At 55.0% G+C, this 15,033-nt stretch overlaps 4 protein-coding genes across 4 annotated transcripts; 2 read left to right on the top strand and 2 right to left on the bottom strand.

Moving 5' to 3' along the window:
- Positions 1-498: 498 nt before the first annotated feature.
- BO94DRAFT_460906 (myo-inositol transporter) lies at positions 499-4,044 on the bottom strand (the record flags this gene model as incomplete). The annotated part of the gene is made up of 7 exons (XM_025607904.1): positions 499-1,674; positions 1,730-1,817; positions 1,849-2,018; positions 2,294-2,710; positions 2,768-2,958; positions 3,022-3,756; positions 3,864-4,044. The coding sequence occupies 7 exons, from the start codon at positions 4,042-4,044 to the stop codon at positions 499-501; spliced, it is 2,958 nt and encodes a 985-aa protein (XP_025470081.1).
- A 736-nt stretch (positions 4,045-4,780) lies between these two features.
- BO94DRAFT_370832 (cytochrome P450) lies at positions 4,781-6,800 on the top strand. Its single transcript, XM_025607207.1, has 2 exons — positions 4,781-5,142; positions 5,205-6,800. The coding sequence occupies exons 1-2, from the start codon at positions 5,037-5,039 to the stop codon at positions 6,686-6,688; spliced, it is 1,590 nt and encodes a 529-aa protein (XP_025470080.1). The 5' UTR covers positions 4,781-5,036; the 3' UTR covers positions 6,689-6,800.
- A 372-nt stretch (positions 6,801-7,172) lies between these two features.
- On the top strand, positions 7,173-9,759 carry BO94DRAFT_533056 (NADPH cytochrome P450 oxidoreductase family protein). The gene has a single exon (XM_025611257.1). It carries the CDS (start codon positions 7,513-7,515, stop codon positions 9,640-9,642), a length of 2,130 nt encoding a protein of 709 aa, XP_025470079.1. The 5' UTR covers positions 7,173-7,512; the 3' UTR covers positions 9,643-9,759.
- Positions 9,623-14,975, bottom strand: BO94DRAFT_616299 (putative ATP dependent RNA helicase; the record flags this gene model as incomplete). The annotated part of the gene is made up of 11 exons (XM_025616802.1): positions 9,623-10,312; positions 10,414-10,744; positions 10,797-11,010; positions 11,058-11,442; positions 11,491-11,632; positions 11,679-11,736; positions 11,783-11,857; positions 11,960-12,501; positions 12,548-13,441; positions 13,494-14,154; positions 14,213-14,975. 11 exons carry the CDS (start codon positions 14,973-14,975, stop codon positions 10,097-10,099), a joined length of 4,281 nt encoding a protein of 1,426 aa, XP_025470078.1. The 3' UTR covers positions 9,623-10,096.
- Between the last annotated feature and the right edge of the window lie 58 nt (positions 14,976-15,033).

Genomic DNA, 15,033 nt, shown 5'->3' with positions numbered 1-15,033 from the left:
CCCCTTCTCGAGGGTCCTCCGGCCATGGAGGACTTGCGCGCAAGGAGTGTGTTATCTGGGTTGTTCATGGAGCAGCGTTGGGACTGCGCGCTTCGCTTTTCTCACTTTCTCTACGGATCAAGCGAGGGATGGTCAGCGTTACGGTGCTTTTGGTCATCTTGTGGTATGTGTGCGATTGTTTCCGACCGGTTATATTTAACGACCATGAAGTCACGAATTTTCTTGATGAGAACACTTTATACTGTTGTGGCTTTTCTCCATTCATGCATCTTGGGCCTGTCGGTCCTGGGTTTTGTGTTTCTGTTCTGACTGTATGGGCATCAAAAATTCCATGGGCTATTCAAGACATAAGAAGAGTATGATAGTGTATGTTCGTAGGAGCCTCCGTCTATCCATCCATCTATGTAGGCCAAACCTGATGGATTGATTCCATGTGAAAGAAAGGATGGCCTTGGGTGGGTGAGGGAATGAATTAATGGCCTGATCAGGCTCGGCGGCTCATGTGCCTGCCTGCCTGCCTGCCTGCCTGCTTTCTTTCTTTCCTCCACCTCGACTTCTCTTCCCCCTTTTCCCCCCTCCCCTCCTCCCTCCTCCCTCCACACTGACCCCGCGCACAAGTTCCAGCACGCGCGAGTGCATCTCCGGGAATGTGGCCACCAGGCCCATGTTATCCGCCAGTTGCCTGCCTCGTCCATAGTTGAAAGGCAGACCATTCAGGTCTGTGACCATGCCACCGGATTCCTCATAGATCAACATTCCCCCGGCGTGGTCCCAGGCATAGGCGCGATATTCGGGGTTTCGGGGGATACGAACCATCACGTTGCACCCGCCGACCACGAGGGCCGCATACTTGGCCTGCATGGACCACAAGTCGGTGATTGGTTTGGTGACGTCCAGTCTCTTGCGGACGATGTCGTGTAGCCGCTGGTTGATGTAGGGGCTTTCCATGCTCTCTGCAAACACCAGATCCGGCTGGCCGACATTAGTCCGCGCCAGGACGTTGCACACCCTGACGGCCGGCTGCAGACGCTCCTTGCTCATCGGCCGCTTATAAGCACCCAACCCCCTGACAGCCGATAACATGATGCCGTACCCATCCTGATCGACAATGTCTTCGTGAACCACGGGGCTTTGGAAATGAAAATTGGGATACCCGACCACGCCGACCTTCTGCTCGCCACCCTCGACCAGTGCCACAGAGACGCCGTACTGACGCCCACGAATGAACGATGCCGTCCCGTCAATGGGGTCCAAGAACCACGTGCGTCCATGACTGGCCCCTTTGCCGTCGCCGCCTATATCAATGATGCTCAGCATCTCTTCCAGCGATGAGGGGGCCGCGACGAGCTCTTCACTCTCGGTATCATGTAACTTAGTCGTGGCTACCAGCTGCCACACCCGGTCGGCCAGGACGGGATCACTCCGCAGGGCTGATGCCGATTCCTCTCCGACGAATTTGTCGGCAGGGAAGTTGTGGCGAATCGCACTGATGAGGATCGCCTGTGACGCGAAGTCGGCTATTGTCACTGGAGAAGCATCCGCCTTCTCTGTGGATCCTTTGTCTACCTCAGTCAGCACGGTCTTGGTGACAATGCTGGCTCGCTGCACGGCGAGACAGGCCACTTGAAGCTCTTTGTCGAACGTTGAGAGTATCATTGTTATTGCGTGGATAGTCTACAAGGGCCATTGGTTATCAATCCGTGTTAGCCTGCAATGTTGTTGGGTGCACCTTTTTTTTTCCCCCTAATTCCCAGTTGCCACGACTTAAGTTAGGACCGCTGCCAATCTGTACGCCCGATCCTGCTCCTGTGAGGTGCCTGGAAAGATTTTGCAGTGGCACCAGGAAACTGTGGAGGAGAATAGAAATTGGAATAGGGAGGTGGGGTCAAGAAATGAAGTTGGGTGGTGGTGTATTGATATCGGCTCTGGGCCAGCGACTGGGACAAGAACCTATTCACGCGGACTATCCATTCACCGGTCCGTTCACTTGGGACCATCTTCCTAGTGCCCAGAATATGCTCTCTATCGACTGAATACGGAGTACATGAGCCTGATTCATACATACAACCGTTGATCTGCCTGATCTACTAACATCCCACACACAACCCGTGTTTCAAGTTGTGGTGGACCGAGCGTCTGCTCCGGAAGGGCTGTCTGGCGCACAGATCAAGGATACACAGACCACCGGCCGGAGCCTCGGAGAGTCGGGAATGCCGCGGTGAGTCTACGGGGTGCGTTGCTCGTTCCTTCTTGCCTCCTGGAGCTCCCTTTGCAGTCGCTTAGCGTGTTTCACCCCGAAGCCGTGCGTGTAAATCTCCCGCACCGACTCCAGAGGCATATTGTGGACCTCCGCATAGCAGAAGATGACGAAGATCCACCCGAGAAAGCAGATACCCGCATAAAACCCGAACGCCCCGCTGGGGGTCATGGCCTTCATCATGGACAGAAATGTTGAAGAGATGATGATATTACAGCCCCAGCAGGTCACGGTATTCACCATCGTGCCGAGTGCGCGCACCTCTAGGGGGAGAAACTCGGTGCCTACCCATGAGATTGGGGCCACGCCGGCAGAGTAGAAGGCGATGTAGACGATAAGCGCGATAAGCAGGAGGATGCTAGCCCAGGTCATCTCACGCGGTCCAGTATCGCTCAAATCCGACTCGACGGGGATCCAATGGAAGGTGATCGCAACGACGACCAATGAGAGAGACTGTGATGGTTTAAGTCACTGGCCATAATCTGCATGAGGCCGAAGGGCTATGCTTACCATTCCCAGCACGGTGACCAGAAGCATTGATCTTCTTCCAAAGCGGTCAATAAAGGCGAAATTGGGGAATCCAAAGACAAAGTTAGTCGCTCCCACAACGATCGAAACGGCTGTGGCCTGGTTAAAGCCAACCAGGGAGAACAGTGTAGCGGAATAGTACATGAGCGTGTTGAACCCCCCTAGCTGGGATACTGCATGCTGTTAGTGTATTTGTCTTGGCAAGGCATGGGAGCGAGAAGAAAGGGAGAGATTACCAGCCATAATGGAGCAGGCCGTGACCAGGGCTCGCAGGTTGGCCCCCACGGTGAAGAGCTGTTTGGCCTGCCACCAGAGGCTGTTGTCCGACATGGAGGCAGTGGTCTCTTCAATAGAATGTCGAATCACTCGGACTTTTGCAATCACCTGCTGATCCGTGGCCTGCGGGAAGATCTTTCGGAGTACCTTTTTGGCTTCATCATCATGGCTACGGGCAATTAGCTGACGGGGTGTCTCGGGGCACAAGGGCATCGTGGCAGCCAGCGCTATGGCAGGAATTGCACCGATAGCAATGGTGTACCGCCAGCCTTGGTGCACATCAGTGAAGGCGGCCCCGAGGGCATATGCAATGAGCTGGCCAAAAGTAACACAGATGTTATCAAACACGATTAACCGGCCACGGAATCGAGCAGGTGCCATCTCGCCAATATAGAGAGGAACAATCATTGAGGCCTCACCCACTCCAAACCCAACAACCATGCGCCCAACAACCATCTGGGCCAGTGAAAAGGCCGTGGCTTGCAGGGCGGTTCCCACAAAGAAGACCGCACAGCCGATATAGATGGCCAGCTTTCGCCCATATTTATCCGATGTCATGCCAGCCAGGACGGCGCCGATTAAGGCGCCCCCGGACGTGATAGAAGTGATCAGTTCCTGATTATTCGAGGAAAGGGCCTGGCCGAGGTCAGTCCCAAGGCTGACAAGGACGGCAGAGATCACGCCTGTGTCGTATCCTACATGAGCAAAGAGACAAGGGAGTTAGCCTGTATCAGGGAAAAACGGGAGATGGTAACAATGGCTCTTCCTCTGGGGCCATTGACTGCTGGATTTCAAAGCCTACCGAAGAGAAACCCGCCCATGGATACCGTGCACGCAATCAGCCATACTGCCTTGCCTGGGTTCGTCGTTTCGATCGAATCGTCCAAGCCCTCCACGGCAACAAAATTCTCATCGTGGAATGAGTTGGGCTTTAGATCGTCAACGGACGGCGTCTTGGGCAAGTAGTCGTCTGCAGGATCCATGATAGTCTGCAGGGCTATACAATCAAAGCTTAAGTGATGAAACAATATACTAGGAGATACAGTCTGGATGGAGTGTTGTTTAATTTACACCAGTGCAATGGCCACGACGCCAGGATGATGTGGCTAACAGCTTGGGCTATCTATGATAACAGCGGGCATATATGCCTGAGGGGAAGTTGATCGCCGGAATACCCCCAAGCTCGTCATCCGTGATCGAGGGGGGTATATGCCCCCTCATTCCCATCATCGGCCAAGTCCTAGGGGCAGCGTTCGGGTAATGCTTCAAGGCTCGGCACGATTCCATGGATCCGTTTGTGAAGACGGGCTTATCCCCAGGTTACCCCGGACTTACCTGGTACCTGGTCTCTATGCATTCTTATTGGCCAACCCACCGGCCTAGATGGCTGCCCTCGAATGCCGTTCGAAGGGTTACCTGTCCCAAAATGATGATAAGTGCCGGGGAACCATTCAGACAATAGCCGGGCATGGGACTCCTGTCAGGATCAAGAGGGCATGATCTGCAGATCCAGCTTGTCTTCTCGAACCGATCGATCTGATTCGTATCGGTCAACCAGCGAGGATTTTACCTCGTTGGTGGCGGCTACATAGGGAAATCCCCTCCGCCCTTGCTTGCTGGCCACGAAGGGCAGTTTTGCCCGTCGTCATACTTGATGGATGCTGGTGGGTGACCTGGCCGCAGTTACACCAGCCAGGGAATCATGATGCCATGGGTATGGCGGGTTTGGAAGTCGGTGTCTGCTGTTCACGAGGAAACTCGGTCAATCCCATCTTCGTATCAAAAAAATCGGGCTTCCTCCTCCTCCTCTTCCTCCAGGGGTTATAAGTAGCTGTCCTCAGAACCAGAAAAGGGAGCCTGGCGGGACGAACGGGACCTTTACACCCTACCTCAACCATAGCTGGCTTATTTACAAGTATTCGTCTCCTACACCTGCCTTTCACGGCTCTACCGAAGCGCCTCAAGGAGAGCAACCATGTGGTCTCTTTTCTCAATCGCCCCCTATGCCTTCGTGGCCGGGCTCTTGGGGATCTCCTACTTCCTGATCTGGCCGTTTGTGCAATACATGCGAGACCCGAAAGGTAACCCCGAGATAGTATAGCCTCTACCCGCTGATGCAGGGTGCTGACTGGCGAGATTCCAGGTCTTCGGAAATATCCCAACCTCACGCCGTTCTCCGGGATGTCTGCAATTCCCTTCATGATCATGGCCTCCCGCGGATTCCGGTCGAGGGAACTCATGGAGCTACATCGGGAGAAGCCCGTGATCCGCACCGGGCCCAACACGCTGTCCTACGGGGATGTGCGTGCCATCAAGGATATCTACGGCCACAACACCAAGTGCATCAAAGATTTGTCCTATGTGGTTACGGCGGGGACGCATTACCACCTGGCGGACGTGGTAGATAAGCCGGATCACGCGCGGAAGCGCAAGGTTCTGTCATCCGCGTACGCTCTCAAGAATCTCGAGACTTGGGAGCACAAGGTCAGCGACAAGGTCGAGAAGGTGGTGGCGCACTTTGACAAGGTGTGCACCGCCGCGCCGTCCGAGGCCATGGCGACCGGCAAGGTGGCCCCGGATCCCAAAGATCTGACGGTGGACTTCCGCGCGTGGACCAACTACTTCACTCTAGACGCCATCGCAGACATCGGCTTGTCGGAGAAGCTGGGGTTATTGGACTCGGGCAGCGATGTCTGCGTGGCGGAGCGGAAGGATGGGACGACCTACGAGGTCCATCTCCGGGAGGCGCTATATCCCACGGCACGGAAGCAATCGCTAATCCTCTGGAACTATGAATGGTATCCGGTACTCAACAAGCTAGTCAACGTGATCCCGTTCTTCAACCGGATGCAGAAGTCATCGGACAACTGGGACAACATTGTATGGCGGCGCAGCATGGAGCGGCTGCGGCGGTACGAGGCCGGCGAGAAGCTGGATGACTTCTTCCAGGCACTGATGGAGGACAGAAATGGACGGGCCAATAACCTGGAATGGGGCGAAGTGGTGGCGGAGGTGAACATCATGATGAACGCGGGCAGCGTGACGACAGCGATTGCGATCGCCAACGTGATGTACCAGCTGCTGCGGAACCCGTGGTGCTTGGCCAAGCTCCGGGAGGAGGTCGACGCGGTGCTGGATGCGGACGAGATCATCGCGCCCTACGATAAGGTAAAGCACCTGCCGTATCTCCGGGCATGTCTGGATGAATCGCTGCGGATCTTCCCGCCGACATCGCATGGGCTCCCGCGCGAGACGCCGGCGGAGGGGATCGAGATCCTGGGCCAATGGGTCCCAGGAAACACGACAGTCAGTATGTCAGCATTTGTGGCACACCGTGACGAGCGGGCATTCCCCAAGGCGGACCAGTACATCCCCGAACGGTGGTTAGGGGAGGAGGGCAAGGCGCTACAGCCGTACTTTGTTGCGTTTTCGGCGGGGGCGCGGTCGTGTATTGGGCGGAATATCTCGTACCTGGAGCAAACAAAGATCCTGGCAACGCTCGTGCACCGGTACGAGTTTGCGCTGGCGTATCCGGGGTGGGAGTTGAAGCGGTTGGAGACGATGAACCTGATCCTGGGGGATATGCCGGTGAAGGTGTGGCGGCGGTCCTTGGAGGCGACGGATTGAGGCATCTACATTTCTTTTTGTTGTGGCTAAAGTTTTGTGATGACTGATGAAGCACTTCTGTAACTTTTGATTACATTCGATTCATGGATCTTATGTGTACTGTATTCGGGACTGTAGACAACATCACCCATGGCCCGCATAGTCAGTCGTGGTCACCTGCATCATCTGTTCTAGAGTTGTCCTCGTACGGGGGAATACTTCCCGAGGGCCAGACCCGTGGGGGATCAACTTGTATCAATGCCACGCAGCACGCCGTGCTGGCCGATGCGGGGAAGCTTTGAGTCTGGAGTGTGGAGAAAAAGAAGGGAAGGAGAAGAAACTGAAAGACGGAGATGCGGAGGGGCCCGGGGAACGCAGCCGGGGAAGGCAATCTGCCCCGAGCAGCGGAATGCGGCAACTACTACCTAGGTAGGTAGGACGGGCCACTTTTCCCCCGGGGAACATTTCCCTTTCGCATTCTCTTTTTCTTTCTCCTCTGGACTTTCTCTCTCTCACACACTCTCCCACTCACTCTCACTCACTCACTCACTCTCACACTCACTCTCACACTCACTCTCACACTCACTCTCACACTCACTCTCACACTCACTCTCACACTCACTCACTCACTCACACACACTCTCTCTGTGTGCTGCTTCCTTCCTTGCTCTCATCACAACGTGTCCACTGCGGCACCTCCCCTCCCCCTCCGGTCCTCAATCCCCGACCAGGGAATTGGGCTTCCGATCATGCGGTCCATGGCATGGCATCATGACCTCCCATTTATAGATCCCCATGCTTCCCCAATGAACCTCCATCCAGGATAACCCATCTCGTCCATCATCATGTCCTCCTTCTTTGCACCATGGCCTCTGTCGCCAGACCTGCTGCAGGACCTGGCCAAAGTCATGACTCCCACCGGGGTTGCCGACTATCTCGCCCTGACCTTCCTCTCCATGGCTAGCGCGACTTACCTGTCGCGCGGCATCCTCTGGGACCAGCCAGACCCCTACAACTATCTGTGGTATGAGCGTCCCCAGCTGAAGATGGGCAGCACTGCGGGCGCCAAAGCCCATCAGGAGACGCGCAACATCGCCCAGAAACTGGACGAAGCCGAAAAGAACATTGTCGTCTTCTGGGGCTCCCAATCCGGCACGGCCGAGGGCTTTGCCAGCCGGCTGGCGCGAGAAATATCCCTCCGTTTCCGTCAGGGAACCATGACGGCCGATCTGTCCGATTACGACCCGGGAACTATCAGCCAGATTCTCCAGTCGAAGCTGGCCATCTTCATTCTGTCCACGTATGGCGAGGGAGACCCCAGCGATAACACAGCCGAATTCTGGGACTGGGTCAACAAGGCCCATGAGGTCTCGCTGGCCAATTTGCGATACTGTGCCTTCGGCCTGGGCAACAGTAACTACAAGTTTTACAACCGGGTCGTGGATGTCGTCGCCCAGTCATTGGATCGTCTTGGGGCCCAGTCCCTTCTGCCCGTGGGCAGGGCCAATGACGCCGAGGGCGCCACCCAGGAGGATTTTATCAGCTGGAAGGATGACTTATTCACTATGTTCAAGGAACAGCTTGGCTTCGAGGAAGGCGAGGTCCAGTATTTGCCGACAATGGCCGTCGAAGAAGACGAGTCCTTGGAGCCCATTGATCTGCATCACGGCGAACCCGATGTCCGCGATACCAACAAGGCATCTACACAGTGCTCCCCGGTGCGGCCGGTGACCATCGCCAGTGCCCGGGAGCTCTTTGAGGCATCGGACCGTCATTGCCTGCACATGGATCTGGATCTGTCCAGCGTGCCCGAGTTTACGTACAAGACGGGAGACCATCTGGCTATTTGGCCGAGCAATCCCGACGCGGAGGTGGAACGTTTGCTGCAGGTCCTGGGCCTCGCAGCACGCCGGGACGTACCCATCTCGATCAAATCGCTGGATGCGGCCACGAAAGTGCGCATTCCCACCCCAACAACCGCTGCTGCGCTGTTCCGCTACTACCTGGAGATTTGCGCACCTGTCAACCGTGACAATGTGCTGGGGTTGGCGCAATTCGCACCCACGACAGCGGCGAAGACGTACCTGATTCAACTCGGACAGGACAAGGCTGCCTATGCCAACTTCATCAACCGCACGCACGTCAACCTCGGTCGACTGCTGCAGCTGACTGCCCCGGACACAGCGTGGTCCGCACTGCCCCTCTCCTACCTCGTGGAAACACTCGCCCCCATCCAACCCCGTTACTACTCCATCTCCTCCAGCAGCGTCATTGCACCTCGCAAGCCATCCATCACCGCCATCGTCTCAACGACCCCCGTGCCCGAGAACCCGGTTGAGCTTGTCCACGGTGTCACCTCCAACTACCTCCTCGCGCTCTCGGAGAACCGCCGCGACGCGACCCATCCACATGGTCTAGCCTACCACCTCAACGGACCTAGCGACGCCCTTCAGGGTGGCAAGGTCTTCGCTCATCTCCGCAAGAGCAAGTTCAAGCTACCCCGGGTGGGCAGCTGTCCCCTCATCATGGTCGCTGCCGGCACGGGCCTTGCCCCTTTCCGGGCCTTTATCTCCGAGCGGCGCCAGCTACAGCAGATTGGCCGGGAGGTGGGTGAGATGATCCTGTTCTTCGGCTGTCGCCGTCCTGACGAGGACTACATCTATCGGGACGAGCTCATGCAGCTACAAGCTGCCCTAGGCGACCGACTGCGCATCGTGACCGCCTTCTCCAGACAGGAAGGCACGCCACGGCAGTACGTTCAGGACCGGATCACCGAATGCAGCGTTGATGTGATCCGACTCATCGACGAGGGCGCCAATCTGTACATTTGCGGGCGGGCAGGGATGGCCCGTGAGGTAGAGAAGACAGTCAAAAGGGCAATGCAGCAGACAAAGTGTTGGAATAACGGTCAATGGAATGACTGGAGTAAAGCATTTAAGAAGCGGGGGAAGTGGCAGGAGGATGTGTGGGGGTAGTCTACCTGTTATCCTTAAGTTCGAAAATGTGATGAATTTAATGATCATGACCTAAGTCAATTGTCTCATGTCACACATGTATGGAGCAATGCCGTAGCTATCATATACCGTATCATATACCATGTACATCCATGCATCCATGCATCCATGCACCCCAGCCATGTATAAGTACATACATATACTCTAGTGATAAAGACAAGAAAGTAAAGAGAAGAGAACCACCCAACCCAGCTTTCATACATGCAGATAAACCTACCCATCCCAACATTCACAAACCAACCAGCCAAAAGAATGACCGAATCCAATCCAACCCAACCCAGCCCGAAACCCAGATCCAGAATTTGATATCCAGTTAGTCAAATCCCACGCAACCAACCAATCAATCCTAAGCACAAGACCAACAAACGAAATCAAAACAAGCCTTGAGACCAACAGACCAACGCTAAGTTATAACTTATTTTTTCGCGGCCTGCGCCTGGGCGAAAATCGCCTGCCAGAGATCAAGCCACTGCTGCTGTTTGTAGGACGGGACGCGGTGGGGTTCGCGGAAGGTCGACTGCAGGATATCGCGAATGTGGGAACTGAGGGTTTTCAGAGCCAGCATGGATTTCCAGTCGCGGGTGGAGAAACGGATGCGGTTGGAGTCGATGGAGATGATGCCAGAGTACATCTGTTTGGTTTATTCTGTGTTAGCAGATGTATATATAGGGAAGGGAAGATGGGGTGGGGGGCACGGGGTGATGGAATGTAGATGGAAATAGAAAGGCATACCTTGAATTCGGCCTCACCGCACAACAAGGCAATGGCAAAGTCATCGACAGCCGTGGTTTCGAACGCGTTGTAGTTCTTATTCCGGCCCTGCATGATGTGGTAGTATGAGAGCCATTTCAGGGAGGAGTCTGCCTGCTTATTGACTGAGGTCGGGTGCAGGGTCACGGACTGGTTGTTGGCCACGTTGCGCCAGCCTTTGCCGTCGCGGGTGAGCAGTTTCGGATAGAAGCTCCAGGCGACGACCGAGTTAACGACAGTGTCGTTGACACTGTTGTAGTCATATTCTTCAGGGATTGTGAAGAAGTTGCGTGAGCGGTTGTTGGAGCGGGATCTTGAATTGGTCAGTCAGGGGTCCTGAAGGAGGAAGGGGCAAGACAGCGCACCTGTTGAGTAGGGCTTTCTGGGCTGGATCCAAGGTCAACAGACCCGTGTCGGCGATGGAGACGATCAGTTGCATCTTGACGTCCTCGATATTGAGGAGAGTCTGCGAACTGAGGAAATTCTTCCGGCAGAAGGCGTATTCACTCACGCCCGGGGTGTTCCGGGCGCGCTTCCAGGCGCAGTAGGCATTGTACACGGTTAAAAGATCCGAGTCACCTGGTGGGGGTTAGTGGCCATACGTGTGAGGATGAGGAAATGCAGACCCTTTCGGAAGGACAGCCGGGCCAGATCCTTCTGCGTGTTGGAGCCCATGGTATTGACAAAGGGTGACTTGGAGGAGAGAATGGCGGCGATGCTGACGGCCGCATCCAGGCAGCGGAAGAAGGCCCCGTGGATGATCAACTTTCCGAGAAAGACGTCCAGTGGCAACTTGGCCAGCTGCAGCCCGAGAGGGGTCAGATTCTCTGCGTTCGTCAGGGCTTTCACCTCCTTCAAGGAGTCAATCGCCCGGCGGATGTTCTTGGATGACGGCGGGTCGAGAGCCTCCAGCAGAGTCGGTTCCACTTCGCCCAGCTTGCAGATCTTGACACGCAGCACGAGGTCTTGAAGAGACAGTCGGAGCATCTCTGGCGTCTGCTGTTCTGCGAGCTGCGGCTGGTCAGTATCAGGACACTACAGTCAGGACACCAATCATACCAGTTTCTCGTGTCTATGTTTGGTGAACAGATGGAAGCAAATTCCATTCTGCACACGACCGGCTCGTCCACGTCGCTGCTTCGCGTTGGCTCGCGAGATAAACGTCTCAACCAGCCTGGAGAGTTGGCGGCGCTCGTCGAACCTGGGCTTTGTTAGCGAGGCCCGCACGCAAGCAACCCTATACTGACCGCATGCTCTTTTCCTTGCCGGCGTCAATGACGGCAGTAATATCCGGAATAGTAATACCTGGTACATATTAAAACACTGTGGGTCCTTGACGGAAACCCCATACCTGTCTCTGCGATGTTGGTGGCAATCACAATCTTCCTCATGCCCTCAGGGGGCACAACGAATGCCTTCTCCTGGTCTTCGCTTGCGATTGATGAGTGAAGGGCATGCACGATCCACCCTTTCTGGAAAGTCGGGTCCGACAGGATCTCGTCATTCAGACGACGAATCTCCGCCATACCAGGCATGAAGATCAGGATGGCTTTGCTATACTGGGTCATATCAGGCGAGCAAGCGATTTGAACAACCAGCCTCTTGATCAGCTGGTAGTCCAAACGGTATTCGTCAAAGTTCACCACGGTCTCCCTGGTCTGCTTCGAATACCCATCAAGCGTGGCCAAAAGGCCGCCGGCAGTGTCGCCCTGGGCCGCCTCCAGCGCCAACTCGTCAGAGTCATCCTCGATCGCATTGGGATCATTCTCTAACAGCCGATAGTTTGTCATTTCGATGGCATCTTCCAGGAACTTCATCTCCACCGGGAAAGTCCGGCCCGGGATGTTCAGCACAGGGACACCTCCAAGATAGGTGGAGAAGCGCTGAGCCTCGAGCGTAGCCGACATGAGGATCAGCTTCAGATCAGGCCTCCTCTGCATCAAGCGACGAAGGACAATAAGAAGAAAGTCACTATCAATGGAACGTTCGTGGACTTCATCAAGAACGACATGAGTGATGTCGCGGAAGTCGTCCGGGCGCTCAAGCATTCGCACCACCACTCCGGTGGTCCTACTGAAGTCAGTTGAATCCCAAGTTCACAGCCTCGAAAACATACGCGAAAACCAGTCTCGTAGATTGGCTGACTTTGCTCTCCAGCCTGACAGCGAAGCCAATGAGCGAGCGGGCTGTTCCCACGTCGTTCTTATTCTCGCCCAGTTCTTCGCTCACTCTCCGAGCAAGAGAGATGGCGGAGATCCTGCGAGGCTCAGTCACGTAGATCTTGCACGAGCGGCCTTGTTGCATTTCATGTTCCAGGATGAACGAAGGTATCTGAGTACTCTTGCCGCTTCCTGTCTCACTGCAGACGATAAGCGCACGATGGGTGTCGAGGGTGCTGAGAATCTCGTCCCGGAAATTCCAGATGGGTAGGTTCATCCTGCCTTGAGCCATGTAATGGAACGAAGCCGTGGACGACTTTTCTGCCCAGATTCGGGTCAACTCGACATCAAGGCCAGAGTTATCCTTCGCGCTAGCTCCCCGTACCGGGGATTCCGGTTTGCTAGACGCCCCATTTCGTCTTCGGAAGTTATGCGACAAGACAACATCATCTTCGAAGACTCCGTGGTTATCCTGAACCAGATTCTTCAGGCTCTTGACGACCTTCTTATCAGCTTCATACTCCTGCACCTTCTTCGCATTGGCAAATTCGGTCCAGAGTTCCCGCCACACTGCTGGGAGGCGCAGGTACGCCTTGCCCTCTTTGGAGTTCTGAGCGAATAGGATAAACAAAGCAAGTGTTGAGACAAAGGATTCAGCTTGCTGGGAAGTCGGCGTTGCCATCGAGTCCATTGAGACGAAAGTTGCGTAGGCGTTCGAGTTATGCGTGATGGTGTCCCATACAAAGGGGAAGGGAACCTCCTGGGCTTTGGACCATCGCACTTCGACTGCGGCTCGATTCGAATGCGATGAAGCAGATGAGTCCTTATATGTGATCTTACATCCCGTATCCCTACCCAGATCACTTAGTTGCCTCTGACCTCTAGCTCATCAGCGCGACATACCTGGCTTTGCACGTTTCTTCCAGCACTCGTCGGGGGCTAAGCCCAGTCCATTTTCCGAAGTCACGGATCTTGATGGACGCCTTGTTTAGCTCCTCGGTTATCACGCCGATCTCCAGGACCGGTTCCTCGTCCTGGAACATGTCCCCTAGCAAGTCAGTGTTCTCTTCGTTGTCAAGCAGCGGCACGCTGCCATCTGGCTCTGCTTTCTTCTCGTCCAATTGTTCAATGTCAGCATCATCTGAAATGGGCTTGTCTTCAGGTTGCGAGCGCCGAACAAAAGCTGCCTCTTTCCGAAGATCGTCAAGTTTCTCGCTCCACTTGTACTCGGCTTCATGACGGTCAAACAATACGTCGTTTTCAATACTAGCAATCTTGCGCTGAAGCCTTGCTATTTGGGGATCTGGTACATCAGTTCCAGTAGGCTTACGGCCTCCCTTCTTGCCCTTCTTGGGTTGATCGAACAATTCAGGTCGCAAGCCATATAGACGAGTTTGCAGGTCCAAATACTTCGGGACCAGCGTGTCAGGGTCAAGGGAGCTGTCAGAATCGTACGGACTCGACTGGAGAGCATGGCCCGGCTCCTTTACAGGGCTTTTGGGTTTTTTCACTTTGCTATTAACTGGGCCCCCACTTGGGGAAGAGGATTGTGATGGCTCACGATCTGATGTCAGTCAGGTTAGCCATCCAGTCCTTACGCAGTACCAGGCACCTAAGATTACCATTTATCCAGGAAATGTGCTTATCCGACTCGTTGCGCTGCTGCGCATTTGTCTGCATGTAAGAGGGTAATTCCTTGGGATCGCAGTGCATGGCGAGCCAGTCTAGGGCCTCGTCCAGATTGCAGACCACCTCCCTATTAGTTGTGGCAAAATTACCAGAAAAGTAAAGCAGCAGATGCTTCAAGGACTCGTTTACTTTTGCTTCCGGGAAGCCGAGTTTAAGCAAGGTCTCCTGGAGTGTCCATAGTCTCATATACAGGTCTTCCTCCGAGACGGGCTTCTTCTGCCCAGCGACATCCCGTCCGGGTAGGGGACTGAGCTCTCGCTCCTCTGTCTCGGCCAGGCTCAGAATGGAGGTCAACACCTCGGTGGGAAACCACTCAACAAGATTGATCGACGCGGCTTGTTGCCGGAGGACTCTCCGTTCGGTCTCCAGCTTGGTGACTTGTCGGGCGGCGTCACTCCTGCATTTGGAAGCATATTTCTCCACCAGGAGCTGGAGCTCAGCCTCCTCCAAGTGTCTCTCGAGTTCCTCGGGGGTATAATTTTGTAATGAGGCGTCGGTCGTAGGTTCTACTGTAGATGGCTTGCTCTCGACGGGAGTTGGTCGATCACTTTCCGAGACCGAGACCGACTTCGAATCCGCTGTCGAGGCTGGACCTGGAGATTCCGTGGTCTTGGGTTTGGACGGCACTGAGACCGTTGCGAATCCGCGGGCCGGATTGGAGGCAGGCTTCTTCTTTTTGCGGTTATTCGGGGGCATAGTTTCCAGTCAGTAGAGGCAGTGCCTAGGAGGGTTAGCGAGCGGAGATGAGGAGCGA

Source organism: Aspergillus sclerotioniger (genome assembly GCF_003184525.1).
Source record: "Aspergillus sclerotioniger CBS 115572 chromosome Unknown BO94scaffold_7, whole genome shotgun sequence".
NCBI classification, from domain to species: domain Eukaryota; kingdom Fungi; phylum Ascomycota; class Eurotiomycetes; order Eurotiales; family Aspergillaceae; genus Aspergillus; species Aspergillus sclerotioniger.
Note: the sequence above shows the minus strand (reverse complement) of the source record. Positions and strands in the feature narration are given on the sequence as shown.

Bases quoted from the DNA above. Each gene is read 5' to 3' on its own strand.
- BO94DRAFT_370832 (XM_025607207.1), top strand. From the start codon at position 5,037: ATGTGGTCTCTTTTCTCAATCGCCCCCTATGCCTTCGTGGCCGGGCTC. The intron at 5,143-5,204 runs GTAACCCCGAGA...GCGAGATTCCAG, and splicing joins ATACATGCGAGACCCGAAAG to GTCTTCGGAAATATCCCAAC.
- BO94DRAFT_533056 (XM_025611257.1), top strand. From the start codon at position 7,513: ATGTCCTCCTTCTTTGCACCATGGCCTCTGTCGCCAGACCTGCTGCAG.